At 42.8% G+C, this 18,505-nt stretch overlaps 1 protein-coding gene across 7 annotated transcripts in view; it reads right to left on the minus strand.

Annotated features, from left to right (window-relative positions):
* The window catches only part of TFRC (transferrin receptor), a 75,367-nt gene that overhangs the window by 23,860 nt on the left and 33,002 nt on the right, over nucleotides 1–18,505 (minus strand). For 3 of the 7 annotated variants that reach the window (XM_078453089.2, XM_078453090.2, XM_078453091.2), the window contains one exon: nucleotides 9,687–9,706. In XM_078453089.2, coding sequence (XP_078309215.1) covers nucleotides 9,687–9,706 — 20 coding nt within the window. Of the gene's footprint in view, nucleotides 1–3,607; nucleotides 3,672–5,593; nucleotides 5,617–5,674; nucleotides 5,784–9,686; nucleotides 9,707–18,505 lie in introns of those variants that run through there. The other 4 variants (XM_078453088.2, XM_081796593.1, XM_078453093.2 and 1 more) reach the window with 4 other exon arrangements.

The raw sequence follows: 18,505 nt of genomic DNA on the forward strand, positions 1-18,505 counted from the left end.
CTATTATTTCAAGTTCTTCCTACCATGGTTCTACCATGTCTATTTACCATGGTAGGTAAATTTAAGTAACTGAATTTAGTAGTCAAAGGGACAAATACAATAGACTAGCACCTGGGGGGAAAAAAAACCCAAAGTAGAATTAAGTCAAGACTGGTCATGCTAAAAAGACCTGTAACAAACCATCTTCAATATAAAAGGAGAGAAAACATGATCCTTCTGATTAAAGGAACAGTTCTTACAAATGATTTGACAGATCTTTGATGCAAAACGAATAGACAAAAGAAAAACACACCATGCTGTTTTACACACAAAGAAGCCAACCATCTGAGATGTTCAGTGTCTTATTCAAGGCTGAAAACTGATAATCCAAAAACTGAAGTTCAATGGGTTACTGAGTTATAAAAATTCTGTTCTCATCTCCAGAAATTTAAGAAATTAATCTTAACCTTCAAATCACTATGTTGTGTACCTAAAACTATATATTGTATGTCAACTATCCATAAATAAAATAAATTTAAAAATAAATAAATGACAGCCATTTTATTATTTTTTAAAGATTTAAAATTTTTTTTATTTGAGAGAAAGAGAAAAGAAAGAGAGTGGGGGAGGGATAGAGGGAAGAGAGGGAGAGAGAGAATCCCAAACAGGGGAAGGTGCAGAGGGAAGACAGAGAGAATCCCAAGCAGGCTCCACACTCAGCACAGAGACACAGGGCTCAATCCCACGACCCTGGGATCAAGGCCTGAGCCGAAATCAAGAGTTGGATGCTCAACCAACTGAGCCACCCAGGCACTGCTAAAAGATTTTTTTATTTTCAAATAATCTCTACACCCAACATGGGGCTTGAACTTACAACCCAGAGATCAAGAGTCACATGCTCTACCAACTGAGCCAGCCAGGCAACTTAACACCCATTTTAAAGGTGAAAAACACCTCTATAACCAACAGAGTTCTATGTTAAGTTAAAGCACTGGTATTTAGTGAAATCCAGATTTTCTAATTAATTTGATTTGAGTGCATCTAAATGTTTTAAAGCGATATTATGTTGAGATATATAAAATGGTCATTTATTTCATACTATTTTAAGGCTTTTCCTACACTACAAGTACACTTAACAGAGCATTTAACATGCACATGTCACAAAGCAAACTGAGATATATACAGACTATAAAATAAAAGACGTTATATAAACTGGCATTAGAAAAGTCTCCTATCAAAACCTATTAACAACAACAAAAATTTAATCCCCAAGCTTTAACGACCAGAGCCAAGAAGCAAGATCATATTCTTAGAAGCAAAGTCTCTTGCCCTATCTGGTACAAAAAGTTTACCATTATCACTGCACCAGAACCCTACAAACCCAATCACTAGAACCAGAACTAGAAGACCCCACCCTGAACCAATTTTAATCACCCTTTTCTAGGAAAAACCAGTTTACAAGTTTAATGCTGATCTGAACCAGCCATTCCTCAAGGTTTCCAGTTTTAAATTAATTTTGAGATTAAAGTGACAACACTTTTAAATAAATGATCTAAATAAAGGATTTAAATAAATGATGAGATTGAGTTGATTGCAATTCTGCATAAACAGATATTAATAGAACATGTAATTATGATTTTGTATAATTAAAATCTAAGTACAGTTTTAACTGAGAACACCAGTATGTTATTTCTATTTCAATATCCAGACACAAAATGAAGACTATAACATAAAAGAAATCAAGTCAGAGGAAAAAATTGTGACTTAGGCAATTCCCATTTTAACTTCATAATTTAACCCCGCATCTATGAATAACACGATAATTCTAGGATATCTACAAAAGTTACTCCTTAAGTTTTATATACAAAAAAATTGAGTCATTCTTTCAAAATGACTTCATACATGATAAAGCTTTGTATTGAAAAGAACCCCTTACTGAATTTTCTTTGAACTGAAATCACTCTAATTTATGTACTCTAGAAGCATCAGAGAAACTTTTCCTACCAGTTATAATCACTGTCTATAAACAGTTCTGTTTATAGTTACATAGTTCTGTTAAAAGATGGCATCTAAAAGCCAAACATCTTTTATTACAGCTTATTTCACGATGTCACCACCATTGCTGATAATCCATAACAAGAGACAAACCAAACACCAACTGGATTTTTGTACATATTAGCACTTTGTGTATCTTTGGTGCTCTCAATGGTAACTTGAAAACCTATTCAGTTTCTCACATTAATAATGAAAATTAAAGTAAGCAAAACAGAGCCGTGTATGTTTTGAACATGAAATGGAAGGAGTAACTGAGTCTTTTTTTTTTCTTTCTGAAATGCCTTTTAATTGAGCCATGGGATGGAAGACAGGAGGCAGGCGAAGGTACAAGCTAGACTACAGTCCTAAACTTCTTTATAATTCATATCATCTCATTCCTACTTTCTTCAAATGTGGCATTAATTTCTATTTAATGTTTTTAAATACAGTAAATGCCTTGAGGTCTTAAGCTACTTTGGGGTGTCTCAAGACCAGGAGTCTGTACACAATACATACAGCTGAGGATGGAGGGATCTTTGCACCAAAATACATGGTCATCTATGTATAACATACCCAAAACTGCTACTCCATTTTACCTGAAATAAGAATGAGTCACTTGTTTATTATTGACAAATCTACTTCCATTTGGAAAATGCGCCACAGCCTCAAGTCCTTGCAGCACACATGAAACAAAGTTCCTCTACTTGCTTTTAAGGCTCTTTGTTCTAAAGAACTTCACTACCTACTAAGTGCTGCCCTCTACTATCTCCAAAATGAGACAGAATTCAGTCCCTGCCTCTACTAACATCCTTCCTTTGTTCTACTCATCCTTCCTTTCTTCTTGACTCAGCTCAGGGAACATCTTTATGTTCTCTGATTGATTTCGCTACCCTATACTTGATAGGGAATTTACAAAGAATAATTAACAAAGAAAGATATTTTATTTCTTAACAGTATGGGGACATACTTAAATGTATGTAAAGTTCATTTCTCATATCATTTGGAAATTACATAAAAAAGAATACAATGAAAACCTTGCACTTGGAACTGGAATCATCTCCCATCTCTGCCACTACTCTGGTTTATTCTGGAATCACAGGACAAAGCATGGATAGTAGGGAGATTTTAAAAAGGAGAAAAACTTCAGGGGCGCCTGTGTGGCTCAGTCGGTTGAGCGTCCGACTTCAGCTCAGGTCATGATCTCACAGATCGTGAGTTTGAGCCCCGCGTGGGGCCCTGTGCTGACAGCGTGGAGCCTGGAGCCTGCTTCGGATTCTGTGTCTCCCTCTCTCTCTGCCCCTAACCCACTCGCATTCTGTCTCTGTCTCTCTCAAAAATAAACATTAAAAAAAATTTTTTTTTTAAGTAGAAAAACTTCACGGGCACCTGGGTGGCTCAGTCGGTTTAGCATCCAACTCAGTTTTGGTTCAGGTCCTGATCTTATGGTTCATGAGTTCGAGTCCTGCACTGGGCTCTGTGATGACAGCATGGAATTCTCTCTCTCTCCCTCTCTCTCTGCCCCTCCCCTGCTCTCTCTCTCAAAATAAGTAAACAAACAAATTTAAAAAAAAGGTAGAAAAACTTAAAAGGTTACCTGGTGGGGCTCCAAGATCTTAAGCAATTGGTTATGGATACCTGTTTTGCAAATTGCTTCCCTATGCATTTGCAGGAGAAATGAAAAGATGACATGAACCTACAAAACTTCTTCAGGGCCCCCAGGACACATATAATAATTGTGTCTACCCAGGATGGTCAAGCTCTTTCCTAGTTTTAAGGGTCTAAAATGAAACCCCATAGAGGAAAACAAGGAGAATCTTCATTTCTATTCAGCTTTCTGTAAAAAGATTGTCCAATTCAGTCTACCTGTACAGTGCTCATCTGAGAAAGCAGACAAATGGCACATCCAGAGAAGGGTTCCAAAAGGCCTCAGAAGATCATTTTTAACTAGCTTTCGTTGTTGTCTGATTCAAGTTTCGCCGGGCACCTTGCTCCACTATAGTTAAGTACGTTATCAGAGGCAAATAACTGCCACAACCTAGGGCAGAGTTAGCGGAGTTGTTGTCTCTACCCAACAATCTTCAGTACAGGCTAAGTTCACAACCATTACTTCACAAAAACATTCCATATTCTATCAAAGAAAAGTTAAAAGGTGCTGTGCTGTAAGTCGATTTTTGGAAAATATTTCATATCGATGACAAAACGTTTTAAGTTCTAGATCTTGTGAAGTATACTAAATTTATGATAATCCAAAACAGAAAAAAGAAGAGCCAAGAAGTACTTTAAATAGACTAAACTTGAATTTTGCAGTAGACAACAACTTCTGGAAATCACCTTAAACGTCTTTGTCAGTAAGGTCAAACTCCCTAGCTCAGAGGCAACTGAATCAGCATCTAGTATTCCAACTCCTATCTAAGCCTGGAATAAAGATATCAGGTATCCATGTACTTTTGTAAGAGGACAACTACTTCCTACTTCAATCCTCTCACCGCACCCCCCAAAAAAGGGAGAAAGCAGAAACAATTAAGTTCCCTGCTTTACCCAAGGTCGCTACAAACAGAGGAAAAAAACGTTGACCGAAAAAAGTCAAGTCACAAAATATTTTCTTACCCTACCCACTACATTAGAAAGCTATCCACTAGAAAGTGACACAATGGGCGTCTAAGACATTTGTCAATATAGCAAGCCCTTTAACCATACTGCTAATTTCCTGAAAGGGAAAGCCAATTCTAATCTAAACAGCTTTCACTTGGCCTCTAGACCACAGCTTTCATAAAGTAGAAGTCTTATTTCTGAATCTCCCATCTTATAACAAGGAAAGCAATCAGAATATTCTTCGAGTCAGCACCTGCGGCATTCAAACAGCTTCTGCCTAGGGAAAACTGAGAACCCACACACAAAGCCAACGGCATCGCTGAAAGATCAGGTTGTGCCGGAGTTCAAACGCACGGCTTACAGAAGCTCACATCAAATTCCCAGGGCACACTCGTAACCGAGTGGAGGACAGCTCTGTCACTTTGAGCAGTGAGACCACGATCAGGGTAGGCGCCAAGAGAACGTAGGGCTACAAGCTCAAGGTCACCCGCGCACCCCGACAGCAGTTCTTTGGGGAAACTTCCCGGAGTAGCCACGTGCTCCCAGCAGAGCCAGTCTACGCTGCGGCAGCGTGGCTCGCACTCCCGCGCCCGCGGCCTATGGCTGTCCCACGAGGTCCTGTATCTTTTAAGGACGAGCTAGTGAGGACAAGGGATCGGGGTGGCCTGAGGAACGGCCGGAAGCAGAATGGCGAGGCGCAGAGCGACAGCCGGGTACCCCTCATCCCGCCTTCAGTGCCTTAACGGAGAAACCATTCGCCGCCCGGCGAGACGAGAAGGGCGCAGAAAGGCAGAGAAGGGCAGCCCTTCTCCGCGCCGCGGCTCCACCTTGCTGCACCTGCAGCCCGCTCCCCGCGCCGCGGCGGCCCCTTCCAGTCCCGCACGCGGGCCCCGCTCCATCCCGCCCTCTCCTCCCGCCCCCCCCCTGCGCCTCCCCGCGCCCCCTGCGGTCCCCCAATGCAGCTGGACAGCACCAAGGGGGCCCGCACCGGAGACCGCTCGCACCCGCCCAGCAGGCTGAGGGGAGGCCAGGAGGGTCGGCGAGATTCTAGCTTCGGCGCGTCACTCACACAGTCTCCCCCTCCGGCCGCTACCGCCCGAGCCGCTACAGGCCGAAGCTGAGGCTCTGTGGGGGATGTACGCCCCCAACCGGCTGTTTATAACCTGGCCCCGCCCTCTTCCGACCCCCCCAGGCTTTGCGTCACTTCCTGCCTCACGTACACCCCAGAGGTGCCCTGGAAATGGACTGCCTTGGGCGAGCCGTGAGCACGCACTGGGACAAGGGCGCTCGACTAGTGTGCGCGGAGGGGCGGGGAGGAGCGGGTTGGGGCGTGGTCGGAGGGAAAAGGCGCCAAGCCTGCAGGTGCCGGGAGGAGCCGTGGAACCCGCACTGGCTTCCTCCTCGTCGCCTTCCGCCGCGTCCCGGGCCGCAGCCTTGATACCCGGAGCTCTCCGTCTAACCTTGACCGACCTCCAGGCCTTGCAGTACAAAGGGTGATGGTGTTGGCGTTTACTTTTACATCTTGGATACTTAACACTGAAATAATTCCTTAAAGTGTATGCCCTAGTTGGAATATTAGGTAGCCAATAAAGACATATTGTGAGTATATATTTTGCAGCCTCAGAAGTGCTTAGGATAAGCAAAAAGGAAAAAGAATTAAAAGCAGAATGCAAGTTTGTATTTAGGATGTGTAAAAAATGCACGTGGACCAAGACGGGCACAGTGCTTTGCATAATGTTTAATGCATGAGGGAATGAAAAGGAAAGCAGAAACAAGTGATTTATTAGGGGGGCATAATTGTAGATGAACTTTAATGTTCATTGCCATTATTGTTATTATAAGGTTGTGTAATGCATAACAAAATAGGATTCTTGTCACTTTTTAAACTCTTTCCAACAATCACACCCGCTCCCCGCCTCTAGTCGGTCCAGGCAAGAAGATTGGACAAGTTTACAAACAGGTACAAAGCGAGAAAACGGGCAGGGCCATAAAAGAGTCATAGATAAAGCGCTTTCCAAGTCCGAGCCCTGAGGGACAATGAACAATCCTTTAAAATGCAAATCCGTTTCCTGGCTTGGGCTCCGGCTCTTCCCCCAATTCTGCGCTAAATTTCAGGAAGTACCACGAGGTTTGCGCACCGCCCCCTTCCCTTTGCCCCCCGTTCTTTAAAATCTCGCCCCAGAGAGGAATATTTTTAAACCTTATAAGCAGAAACATAGCTGCATTTTAGAGGGTCTACGCAGGAAAAAGTGAAATCGAGGAATGGGACGGATAGGGATTAGCTGTGGAGGGGCCGCCTTGAAATTCTGACAATGGGCCGGCTGAGTCCCTTCTCCCTTTCCTTGCCCTGTGGGATCTTAACAAACATGGCTAGAATCGAGGTGAAAATCTTACAGCCACATGGACAAACGGGCTAAGGATACCAAGGTTAGGAGGAACCTACGAAAATCCAAATTAAAAATTTTACATTCACTGGTACAGCAACTGTGGAAAACTGTATGGAGTTTCCTCAAAATTTAAAAATAGAACTACCCTGGGGCCAGTAATAGCACTGCTGGTGGTTACCAAAAGACACACACACACACACACACACACACACACACACACACACAAAATCAAAGGGATACATGCATCTCTATTTTATATAGCCAAACTATGCAAGGAATCCAAGCGTCCATCCATAGATGAATGGATAAAGAAGACGTGGTGTACAGATAAAATGGAATATTATTTGGCCATAAAAAATAATAAAATCTTGCTATTTGCAATGACATGGATAGAGCTAGAGATGATAATGCTAAGCAAAATAAGTCAAAGAAAGACAAATACCATCTGACCTCACTCATATGTGGAATTTAAGAAATAAAATGAATGAGAAAAGAAAAAAAAAGACAAACCAAGAAACAGACTCTTAACTATAGAGAACAAACTAATGGTGACCAAAGGGGAGTCAGAGGGGGGATGGGAGAAGTAGGGAATGGGAATTAAAAAGTACACTTACCATAATGAAAAAAAAATTTTTTTAAAGGTAACCTGAAAAAATTTACAGTCACTAAAATGAAACAACCAAGAGGACACCACTTTAAACAGTATGTCAATTATATTTTTAATTTCATATCTTTTATTAGCAATAATGGACACTATGGAATTAAATTCCCTTTACTACCCCTTTCTCCCTAGAAGTTTTGCAGGCTCTCCCTCCTCTGCAATTTCAAGTAGATGAATATAAATTTGTCTTGCTTTGTTGCAGAATCTATACCCACTGAGAGGCAAGTTTGCTTTGTTTGGTATTCCATACAAATGGTCCAACATCTTATTTTTTTAATCTGGTTTTCACTGTTGTCATTGAGGTTGCCATTATTACACAACATTAGCTCCCACTTCTGGAGACCCAATAATTTGGATGCTTGCAATGACATCAGCTTTTCATCATCTTTATTTAAACTATCTGGCCTAACTGAAATGCCTATTATTCAAGGTCCAATCTTCTTCAGACGTAAGAGACCTTAGAACTGAAATTCTTGCAGTTTGGGGAAAGGAAAATTTTTTCCTCCATCCTGGACAATTGCGGCTTATATGCCATGCTGAGCTAAGGAATGGGAGACGGGCCTGGGGCTTTAAATGGGAAGAGGATATTTCACAGGACTATAAGAAGAGCAGGTGTTAGGTAATTAAATGTTTGCCCTGCCATACAGATGGGTCATTCAGACAAAATTCATCTCTCTTAGTAATGCTTACTGAAAATGGGATTAAAATACCTGCCTTGCAGATTTTCTGTGTGTTTAAATGAGATACGACAGGCACAAGCTCCTAAAAACACACAGTAAACTGGCACATAATAGACTTTGGTCAGCGTTGGTGGAGTCAGCCTGGGTGGGATGGAGCAGAGTCAGGCAGAAAAGTAACATGGACGATGTCTGCAGACTAGTGTAGGATTTTAGGTCAATGAAGAGGAAGAAATGAGGCTGTCAGCCTAGGAGAATGATTTGCGCAAAGATTCTGAAGTGACAACGAGCCTGTGGCATGCCAATGTTAAAAGACCCTAGTCTACAGAAATACCTGACAGCTACATCAGGGGAATTACTGGTGGAGAAAAGGGTACAGGAGTCATCAGCTATAAAATTCTCTCCCTCTCCCTTTTTTCTTCACCTGGAGATGAAAGCAGAAGTCTTGCTATTTGGTGAAGGAGAAATTGCAGGAAAAAACCAAGCCAGAAGAGCCACTGACATAGTGAAAAGGCATCCCAGCCTAGAAGTCAGCAACTGGTCTCAGAGCTGTTACCGATTGTGGTGTAGAAACATGGGTTTAATGGCTCCATGTATCAGTTTCCCCATTGGCCACATGGAGATAACACCCTTTTATTTCCTTCGCCAGTGAATTAAAAAGTAGGAAAGTTCCTTAAACCACACGGTTATACAGATATAATGTGCAGCTAGTTCAGAGCCCAAGCCACTTGAGTAAATGTGGCCAGAGTGGGGAAAAGCCTGGAAATGGGAAAGTTCTAAGCAACTATTACTTAAGAAAAGGAAAGTTGTCTTTAACGGCTTTCAATGTCCTGATTACAGAAAAAAAAAAGACTCATTGGTAATGGCTGAGAAGAAAAGGTAATTAATTGCCATTATTATTAACATTTACTGTAGTAGTGTAGTGCATCAGACAAAGACTCACAAGCAGATATGAAACAAATCTATACCTCTGAAAAGACAGGGGACACAGAAGACAAATGGGGAAACAGAATTTATACTTAAAAGACAGATAACAAGGATGCAAATGTTAAATACAAGCAAAAATAAAAGCAAGCTGGGGTCTATGACAGCAAAATGTCCAGATCCGAAAAGATACATAAGGCTCTGATGTGCCCACTAGGACATACCTGTAGTTCTCTAAATCCTGCTCCAAATTATATGCCTATGTAGATTCTAGTTAATCTTTCTGTTTAACTGTTTTTAATAACCTATTTTTAATAGAAATGTACAATTGCATGTAGACACATTCTCCTCTCTAACTCAGGCACAGATGCAGCAAGAGGGAACTTTGGCTGCTTGTCCCATAAGATCAAAGTCAAAATGTACACCTCTTACCTTAGTTATAGACCAGGAACCTAGGAAGAAAAAAAAAAAAAAAGGTGAGTAGAGGAGGGAGAAAGGCATCATAAACCCAAAGGTACAAGAGGATGCAAATTGGAGTTGGGAGGTTCTTCATTTTAGTACTTTGTTCCTTACATTTAAAAACATTAATCTTTTTGGGGGAACCTGGGTGGCTCAGTCAGTTGAGTGTTGGACTTTGGCTCAGATCACGATCTCACAGCTTGTGAGCTCAAGCCCGCATCAGTCTTGCTGCTATCAGCACAGAGCCTGCTTTGGATCCTGTGCCTGGCTCTGTCTCTGCCCTCCCCCACTCACTCTTTCTCAAAAATTAATTAATTAACTAATTAATCTGATTATGTTATGTATATTTTATCAAAATTTAAAAAACACATTAATATGCCAACTCACTAACAGAGTTCCTTCTGGTGTCGTATCTATGGTCCAAATGACCATATGGACCAAATGGACCAAATGACCATCTTAGGGTCAAAAAAATTTTTAGTTTTTTTAGATTCAATTTATTTATTTATTTATTTTATTTGAGAGAGAGAGAGAGAGAAAGTGGGGGAGAGGGGCAGAGGGAAGGAGACAGAGAATCTTAAGCAGGCCCCATGCTCCGTGCAGAGCCCAGTGTGGGGTCCATCCCACGACCCTGGGATCATGACTTGAGCCAAAATTAAGAGGCAGACACCCAACTGACTGAGCCACCCAGGCACCCCAGGATCAAATATTTTTGATGGCACTCGATGCTAAAACTTTGGGTAAAATTTTATTTCACAACTCCGTACACATGTGTGTGTATATGTTTGTGTGTGTATGTGTGTTTATGTGTGTGTGTTCACAAGAAACAAGAGTTTTATGAAATAATACCTTTGCTATGTACAAAACGCTATGGAGATTTCCGTTTAATTTTTGAAATGTTGATTTCAACCCATGAAATTGATATCTCAATGGGCTGTGACCTGTGTTTGAAAACCACAGTCGGAGGCCATCTCCTGTCTCAGAGCACAAGTCTTGTTAGTGAATAGGACAAATGACTTGCTCAAAGTTAAATTTCAACTCCCAAGGTTTTTCCCTGTTACTTTGCCCACTGTTTCAACTTTCTACCACCCCATACTTCTGCAAATATTGATTGAGGTTTTATGAGTTAGAAAACACCCATAAACTATTTTCAAATGCTTTCAAATCCTGGCACGCACTTTGGCCAATCACAGCAGAGCTCTGCCTGTCCCACAGTAGGTGTTCATAGCAACCACCACAGAAGCCACCCTAACCCACATTCAGCCCCGACCACATCTCCTATTTGACAAACTGTGTCCATTTTCTTTACCTTGGAATCCTAAGCCTAGGGCAATCACTTTAGGACCAGAGTCATAAAATAAAAATGTGGAGCTCTGCACATTGGAACAGGATGCATTCCAGAGAATGGAGGTAGATTGTCAGCTCACATATTTGAGGCTGGTACTATTTTCCATTTTATTTTTCTTTTTTTTTTCTTTAAAAATGTACTTGGGAACCTTCAGTTTCCTGTCCTAATTCTGCTGACTAAATCATTTTTTGTTTCCCCTGTACTAAAAGGAAGCTTACACAGGAGAACATAGAGTAAGAGCAATAGCCAGGTTACTATGGAAAAGTTTGCTCCTGTTTTATAGCAAGTGGCAAAAGTTACTCAGGGCAAGGAAAGAAGAATTAATAAGAATTAATTAAGAATTCAGAATGATTAATTTTTAAATTGATTATAAGGATATTTATGCCCATTTGCCAGTGTTCTTGGCTGGAGTTTTGAGCAAGGTATAAGGTTCTATTTAGTTTCATCTGGGCAAAATAGAACTTCGAGCTTGGAGGGAACTTTAACTCCTGTACCATCCCTGGCCTATAACAGATGTTTGATAAATGTATATTGAATTAATTGAACAAAATCCCTCTGCTTCATACCATCAAGTGATTACCCAGCTTCTCCTTAACCTTTCCAATGAGAGCAAATCTGTCACTTCCCAAAGCAGAGAGCTTTGGATAGTTCAGATGGTTAGAAAGCTTTTACTTGTATTAAACTGAATTGTCGCTCCCTCTACTTTCTCCATTTGCTATTGCTTGAAGAGTGCTCTCATGTCCACAGCTGTCTTCTCTTCTTCAGATTAAATATCCTAATCCCTTCCCAGGACTAACACAGGACACAATTCCACATCTCCCCCACCCACTGGTCACTTCTGGAAGCGTGGTTTGACCAGTCTAGGTGGAACAGCGTCACGTTCCTCTGTCCTAGAGGCTACAGCCTTTACAAATGCCATCTGTCTGCCACCCCATTCACTACCTTACCAATCACTGCACACTGTCAACTCATGTTGACCTTTCAACAGGGTTTAATGGGAACAGATTGGCCACTGGAGCAGAGAGACCTGAGTTGAAAATCTAGTTTTGCCATGTACTTGCTGATTGTACGAGTAGCCCACATTTCTCTCATTTCCATGGATAATGTGATATCCATACATTGTTGCAGTCTGATACACTGTACACAGACTGTCTGTCCCAGTATATCACCAGTCTAGTCAGCTCATGATGGAAAGGAGTGTAGCCTGCTTGCATCGGGGAGTGTCCTCGCCATCAGCACCGAATGATAACAGAACAATCGCTGCTAGGATTTACTGAGCATCTACTGGGCACTGGGAACAACTCTAATCCTTTTACAGGATTAGGATTAGTTCATGTGATCCTCATAATGATCCTTAGAAATAACAATTAACATTATCCCTGTTTTCTAGGTGTAAAAACTAGGATTCTACAGAAGTTAAAGAATTTGCCCCAGGTCGTAATGGCTAATAAGTGGTGATAAGCAGAATTCAAACCTAGGCAAACTAGCTTCTGAACCCAGCTCTAAACAACTCCACTTTACTATCTCTTTACGAATCTAATCATGGCACAGCTGACTGTATACATACAGTCTTCTCCCCAAGGCAGAATCTTTACTAAAGAGGTTCACAGACTGTCCAAGTAGGACAATTTGAGAAGATCCAATATTTGGGGGTCTGGGGAATCCATTTAGTTTTCATCTCAGCTTTAATTGCATTTCAAAATTTGGATTCGTATTCATGTTGAGGAGGAAATCTCAGATCACTCTAAACACAAGATCTTGTAGTATAACTGATGCTCCAGAAATGTTTAACAGAATTGCGTGCGCTCATATTTGTCCTTGCAAGATCCTGATTTCCTTAAATTCTCCCAATGTATGCTACCTTTGATAAGGAGAGTTACTGAATGAAAAGAATCATATTAACTTTGTTTCCAAAATATCAGCACATCTGTTTAGTGTTTCTTATTTTCATCTTCCTCCTTTGGACATCTGTACTTTGCAATTCTTTCACTCCTCTTGGGAGTTTCTCTTCCTCTATGGCGGACATCTGGCATCTTAAACAAGAACACTTATGGTAAACTGTATGCCATGTGGCCAAACATTGCCTAAAGAGGCCTTTGAAAGAACACTGTGACGTGCTTGGTGGCTGCTGATGTGAACAGGGAAAATGAACATATGTGTCCAGAAGACACTTGCAAACAGATGATTAAATCTAACTCCCAAGTCAGCACATCCAGTGTTCGGGAAAAATACCGTATCATCAGAAACTTTTTGGTTTCTTCAGCTTAATATAGACAAGCAGACAAGTGTTCCCTTGGTTTGGAAAATGATTGTGATGAAATTTTTATTTCTCATACATGGAAATGTGGTCAAGGAGGCAACTTTTTGGTGGCTACATCTGTGAGGGCTGGCCCGGTTTGCCCCGGTTCATGTCACACAGTCTCTTAAATGGTAGGGAAGCTGTGTCCCAGAGCCAGGGTTCTAGAGCGACTAACATTCACTGAGCCCAGACCCCGTCCAGGTGCTGGGTGGGGTGCTTCTACTGTGTCACACACAGTATCTTAGCCTCCCAACGATCCCGTGAAATAGGCACCATACCCATTTTATAGGTGAACGAATGGAAGCGCAAAGAATACAAAACAATTGACTTCAAGTGCCACGCTTTTTCAGTGGTATAGCCTAGCTTCAGATTTTTGAGATCTTCTATCTGAAAACCACCTTTCACTACATCTTAAGTTGGAATTTTGAAACACTGTCCAACAGGCAGATGGTTGAAGCTCTGTGCCCAGAGTAGAGTAACTTACTCCAGCCTGGACCTTATAACCATACTCATCTTAGGAAGGTTTGAGTCCAATTTGTAACGGAATTTGATGTCACCGGCACAAAATAAAAGACCCTAAGATATAAAGACAAGCTCACTAGGTGCAGTGTGCCTGGAATAACAATCTCTCAGAACATTTCCCAGAAGTAGCCTATGCTACAGTGAGATTTTGAATTTGCTTAACTGATGACATGAAGGTCCACAGCCCACAACCAGGTAAGCAGAAAGCAGCCAAGCTAAAATGTAGTCATGATAAACCACTTTTTTTTTTTTTTTCCTTTATTTTGAGAGACAGAGAAGGACAGAGCCTGAGCAGGGAGGGGCAGAGAGAGAAGGACACTCAGAATCGGAAGCAGGCTCCAGGCTCTGAGCTGTCCGCACAGAGCCCTATGAGGGGCTCAAACTCACGAACGGCGAGATTATGACCTGAGCCGAAGTCAGACACCCAACCAACTGAGCCACCCAGACGCCCCTTGATAAACCACTTCTAAACCTCATAAGATTACCCTTCTGAGACTGGATTCAAACAAAGAAGCATCTGAAGGGACCCACTGGCTTGTGTAATGAAGTCCAACACAGGACTCAAATGTAAGCAGTGGCAGCTCCAAAGGGAAAGAGAATCCAGGGAACAGGAGGCATTCCTGCTGAGCCCAGTGCTGTCCGCATTAACGGAGGGAGATCCCAGGTCCACCCTTAACTTTACTAAGGAAAAGGCAGGTTCCCTGCAGGTGTTGAGGTTGAATCAAACTGAAGTGGATTTTGAGATCCACATGGAGCCTGGACGCTAGCCTGGGGCTTCTTAAACTATACTGTGCATGCGAGTCTCCTGGGGGTCTGTTAAAATGCAGATTCTGACTCAGAAGTTCCCCGTGGGGGCCTGTGACTTGACTCCGCATTTCTAACAAGCTCCCTGGTGATGCCCAGGTTGCTTCAGAGCACATTTGACTGGATTGTAGAGGAAAGAGGTTTTCATTAGCCTGCTTCTCCAGCACGCCCCACAGGGAGGGCACACTGTGTGGCCAGCTGACTTGAAAGTGGTTTCTGCTTGGCAGCTGTTTTCTGTAACTGTAGCAGCTTCTATTCTACCAAGCTTTTCCGTGGACAAGGGCAATTCCTGGGGCGATCACAGCTTAAATAAAACAGTCCTTAAGACCATTCAGCTCCTTTGCTGGAACTCCACAATTGCCAAACAACCCACTCATCCTAATTCTTGAGGCTTTTCCCTCCTGAGAGGATGTTAGCCTCCAGTATGAAGATTCAGCCTTGCCAGCAGCCCTCTTGCTCTGCACAGAGTAATGAAGACAGCTGATGAATCAGTGTTTTGTGCCGTTGGGTAGCAGATTTCTTAATGACCATAGGGGAACTGATAAAAATTGAGTTTCTGAAACTGAATTAGAGGAATGACCTACTGTGAACTTCACGGAGTTACTCCAGGAAAGAGCAGCTGGATAGCCAGTCCCTGCAGACTCTGCCCGGGAACACCACCCTCTCCTGCAGACCCAGCCAGGGCTGGAACAAGGGTAGGATTTTTCGAAAATGATCAAACACCACCACAAATACCCCACCCCCATCTTTCAAACAAACAAACAAAAACTCTTAGCTTTACTATATCACTCCTCCCTGCCCGCCCTGCCAGCCCAATCACACACTCACAAGAGATGAAACAAACCACAGCGTGCGCATTTGGGAATCTAATTTTGGAGTCTAGTTAAAGGTTGGCTGTAGTGGGGGCACCAGCCTTGACCTGCTTCCTTTTATTCACCCGATTTAGCAAGAGGGAGGTGGCCTCTGTGTCAGGACTCTCACACTTGGAGCTGTGGAGGACTGGTACGGGCATAGTGCAGGTGGCATTGTTGGGCCTTGCCTGGGAATGGGCTCTCAAGACTATCCTTTCTGCCCCAGGGTAGCCTAGACCTGAGGTGTCCCTGGCCCACCAAGGCCCTTCCCTAGAGACCGAGCCTTGGGTGAGTCTCTGATTCTGCCCCTGAGGACCTCAGACACTGAGCCGCAGCCGCTGCTTCAGCCTGTCTGGATATCTCTGTGCAATTAGCTCCTGGAAGGCCCGCCCTTGCCCTGACCCATTTCTCTCTGGCTGCTTAGCACTGGGCTGGGTCATGAATAGCCCTAAACCAGCATCCTGTCTGAGTGGCAGCAGGCACCAATCTGGGCTTGTGTGCAAGATCCCTCTGCAAGAGAGACTATATAACATCGTCCTGTTTGTAAGCCTGAGCTGCTTTGGGGCCATCTGTCAAGTCCCTACTGCTTGTCTGAGGCATACCTCTGATTTTCCCTGTGTACACAGAATAGAGAGAGTCAGTCTGTGAATGGGTAGGCCTTTATGGGTTCACATTCCCATTCATCTTATCTTATTTATGGTGTATTTAATGTTTATGGAGGATCTACTGTGTGTCAGGCACTGTGCCAATAAACAGCTGCTTCAGAATGCTTCCCTTGAGGGGCACCTGGGTAGCTCTGACTTCAACTCAGGTCATGATCTCACGGTTCATGGGTTCGAGCCCCACATTAGGCTCTCTACTGTCAGCACAGAGTCTGTTTCAGATTCTCTGTCCCTCCCCACCCCCCGCAAAAATAAATAAACATTTAAAAGAAAGAAAGAAAAAAAGAAGGCTTCCCTTGAGTTCTCTTTGATCACTCATCTATCTTCCACCAGCCTATTATTCTACTTCTGCAGCATCAAAAGCCTTTGAAACATTAAGAGGAGCATCCTTGTTTCATATTTGCGTATCACTTAAAACAGAAAAATGGTCAGCACAGTGGATCTATAGAAGTGCTTCATCATTATCTAATTTCTAAGAAGATTTATAAAACAAGGGGGGCAACAGATATGCAAATGTCATGAATTATCTGAGAGAAGGTACGTGATGAGTTGAAGGTTAGCTACCCACTTGCTCACATCTGGACCTCTACAATGAGATTCCTTCTGCTCACTGTACAAATACCAATTTGTGTGCTTATTCTCTCTAAGTGCCAGATCTTTATTCCCAGGTGCCTGTGGACACCTCCACCTGGATAACCCACTCAAATCCAACCTGTCCCAGAGAGAACCCAACATCCTCCTCCCCAAAGCTGGGGCTTCTGCCTCCTGTCTTCCCTGCTCCAGAACACTGTGTTTTACAGATTTAGGGCAGTTCTGGGGACTCTCCCCAGAGCCACCTGGTGGGTGCTCAATAAGTGTTTATTGAAGGGCACTCCTTTGGCATCGGTTTGTTCCTGGGCTCAGACAAAACCAGCCTGTTCATTGGATGACTTCTCCAAACAAGTTGCCCTGAATTAGAGATAATCACAAAATGGGTGTTGCTGGTGAAAATCATAGAAAAGATTCCAGCACCTCCATCTTTGTTTTTGTTTGTTGTCAGAGCTCACTCTTGGGAGAGTTTCAAGTTTCCACAAGGAAGGAAAAGAGATATTGACACGTCCTGCTTTGAAACCTCAGCATGTCACCCCAAATCACTGTCCTGGAAGAAGAGCAAGGACTTCACCTTGGCCCGGCTCCATGATATTTGGCCTGTGTCGAGTGATGGTTTCTAAGCTGTGAGGAGGAGGCTGAGACACTCCAAATAAAACTGTGTTTCTGGAAGTTGTTTGATATGTACATAAGTGTGTAGAAAATGGTCAAGAGGGAGATGCACCACACTAACAGGTAATAATGGGGGAAACTGAGTGTGGGGGCTAGGCAGGAACTCTGTACTGTCTTCATAGTGTTGTTATAAATCCAAAACTTTTCTAAAAAACAAAGTCTGTTTGAAAAGAAAAAAAGTTCAGGGGGGAAAAAACAAATGAAGAAGCAGATTGTGAAAAATTCAGGAATTGCATAATAAATGCAAAAGCTGAAACTCAAGGCAACATGTGCTTGCCAGGGACCTGTTAGACAAGGACTTCTGAGGGTTTAGAGGAGGGAAGACTGGCCAGGAGGAAGTAGGGGGCCTCCTGGAGGTAACAAGGCCTGGGGTATCCGGAAGGTTCCATCTGGGCAGGCCGTGAGCATTTTGATACCCCACAGCTAAAGCACAGAAGGTATTCAAGAGCCCACAGACAAAAAGAAGGCACCTTTGGAACCAAAAAACTCAGACTGAAATCTCATCTTAAGATAAGTGTCTTAGAGATACGTACTTATCTCCAGGTATCGTAAGTTCTCCAAACCCCAATCATATCTCTTCTCTCTAAAATGCTATAAAATAGTGCTCATCTCACAGGTTTGAGTGAGATAATGCAGTAAAGTGTTTAGAATGGTGTGGACACCTTAGAGGGGCATCAACTGTATTAGCTGTTGCTGATGCTATTGTCAAAACTTTAGGTCAGAATGACTCCTAAACTCACTGAAGCCCAGATTCTTCTCCCCAAACTTCTCACTCTCAGCTTCCATTCAGATCAGACCCCAATTGTTCTCCCCTCCTGACTTTCTAGACCGACTTCCTTCATCTTTCTCTATTTCAGGCCCAGGGGGCCCTTCATCCACTTCTGCCATGGGCTCCTTCCCTCTTCCCCAGATAATTTCTTATTCATATTCTTTTTCTTTTTAATTTGAGAGAGAGAGAGAGAGAGAGAGAGAGAGAGAGAGAGAGAGAGAGAGAATGCAAGCAGGGGAGAGAGGCAGAGGGAGAAAGAGAGAGAATGTTAAGCAGG

The sequence above is a fragment of the Panthera onca genome, chromosome C2 (assembly GCF_046562875.1).
Source record: "Panthera onca isolate mPanOnc1 chromosome C2, mPanOnc1 haplotype 2, whole genome shotgun sequence".
NCBI classification, from domain to species: Eukaryota; Metazoa; Chordata; class Mammalia; order Carnivora; family Felidae; genus Panthera; species Panthera onca.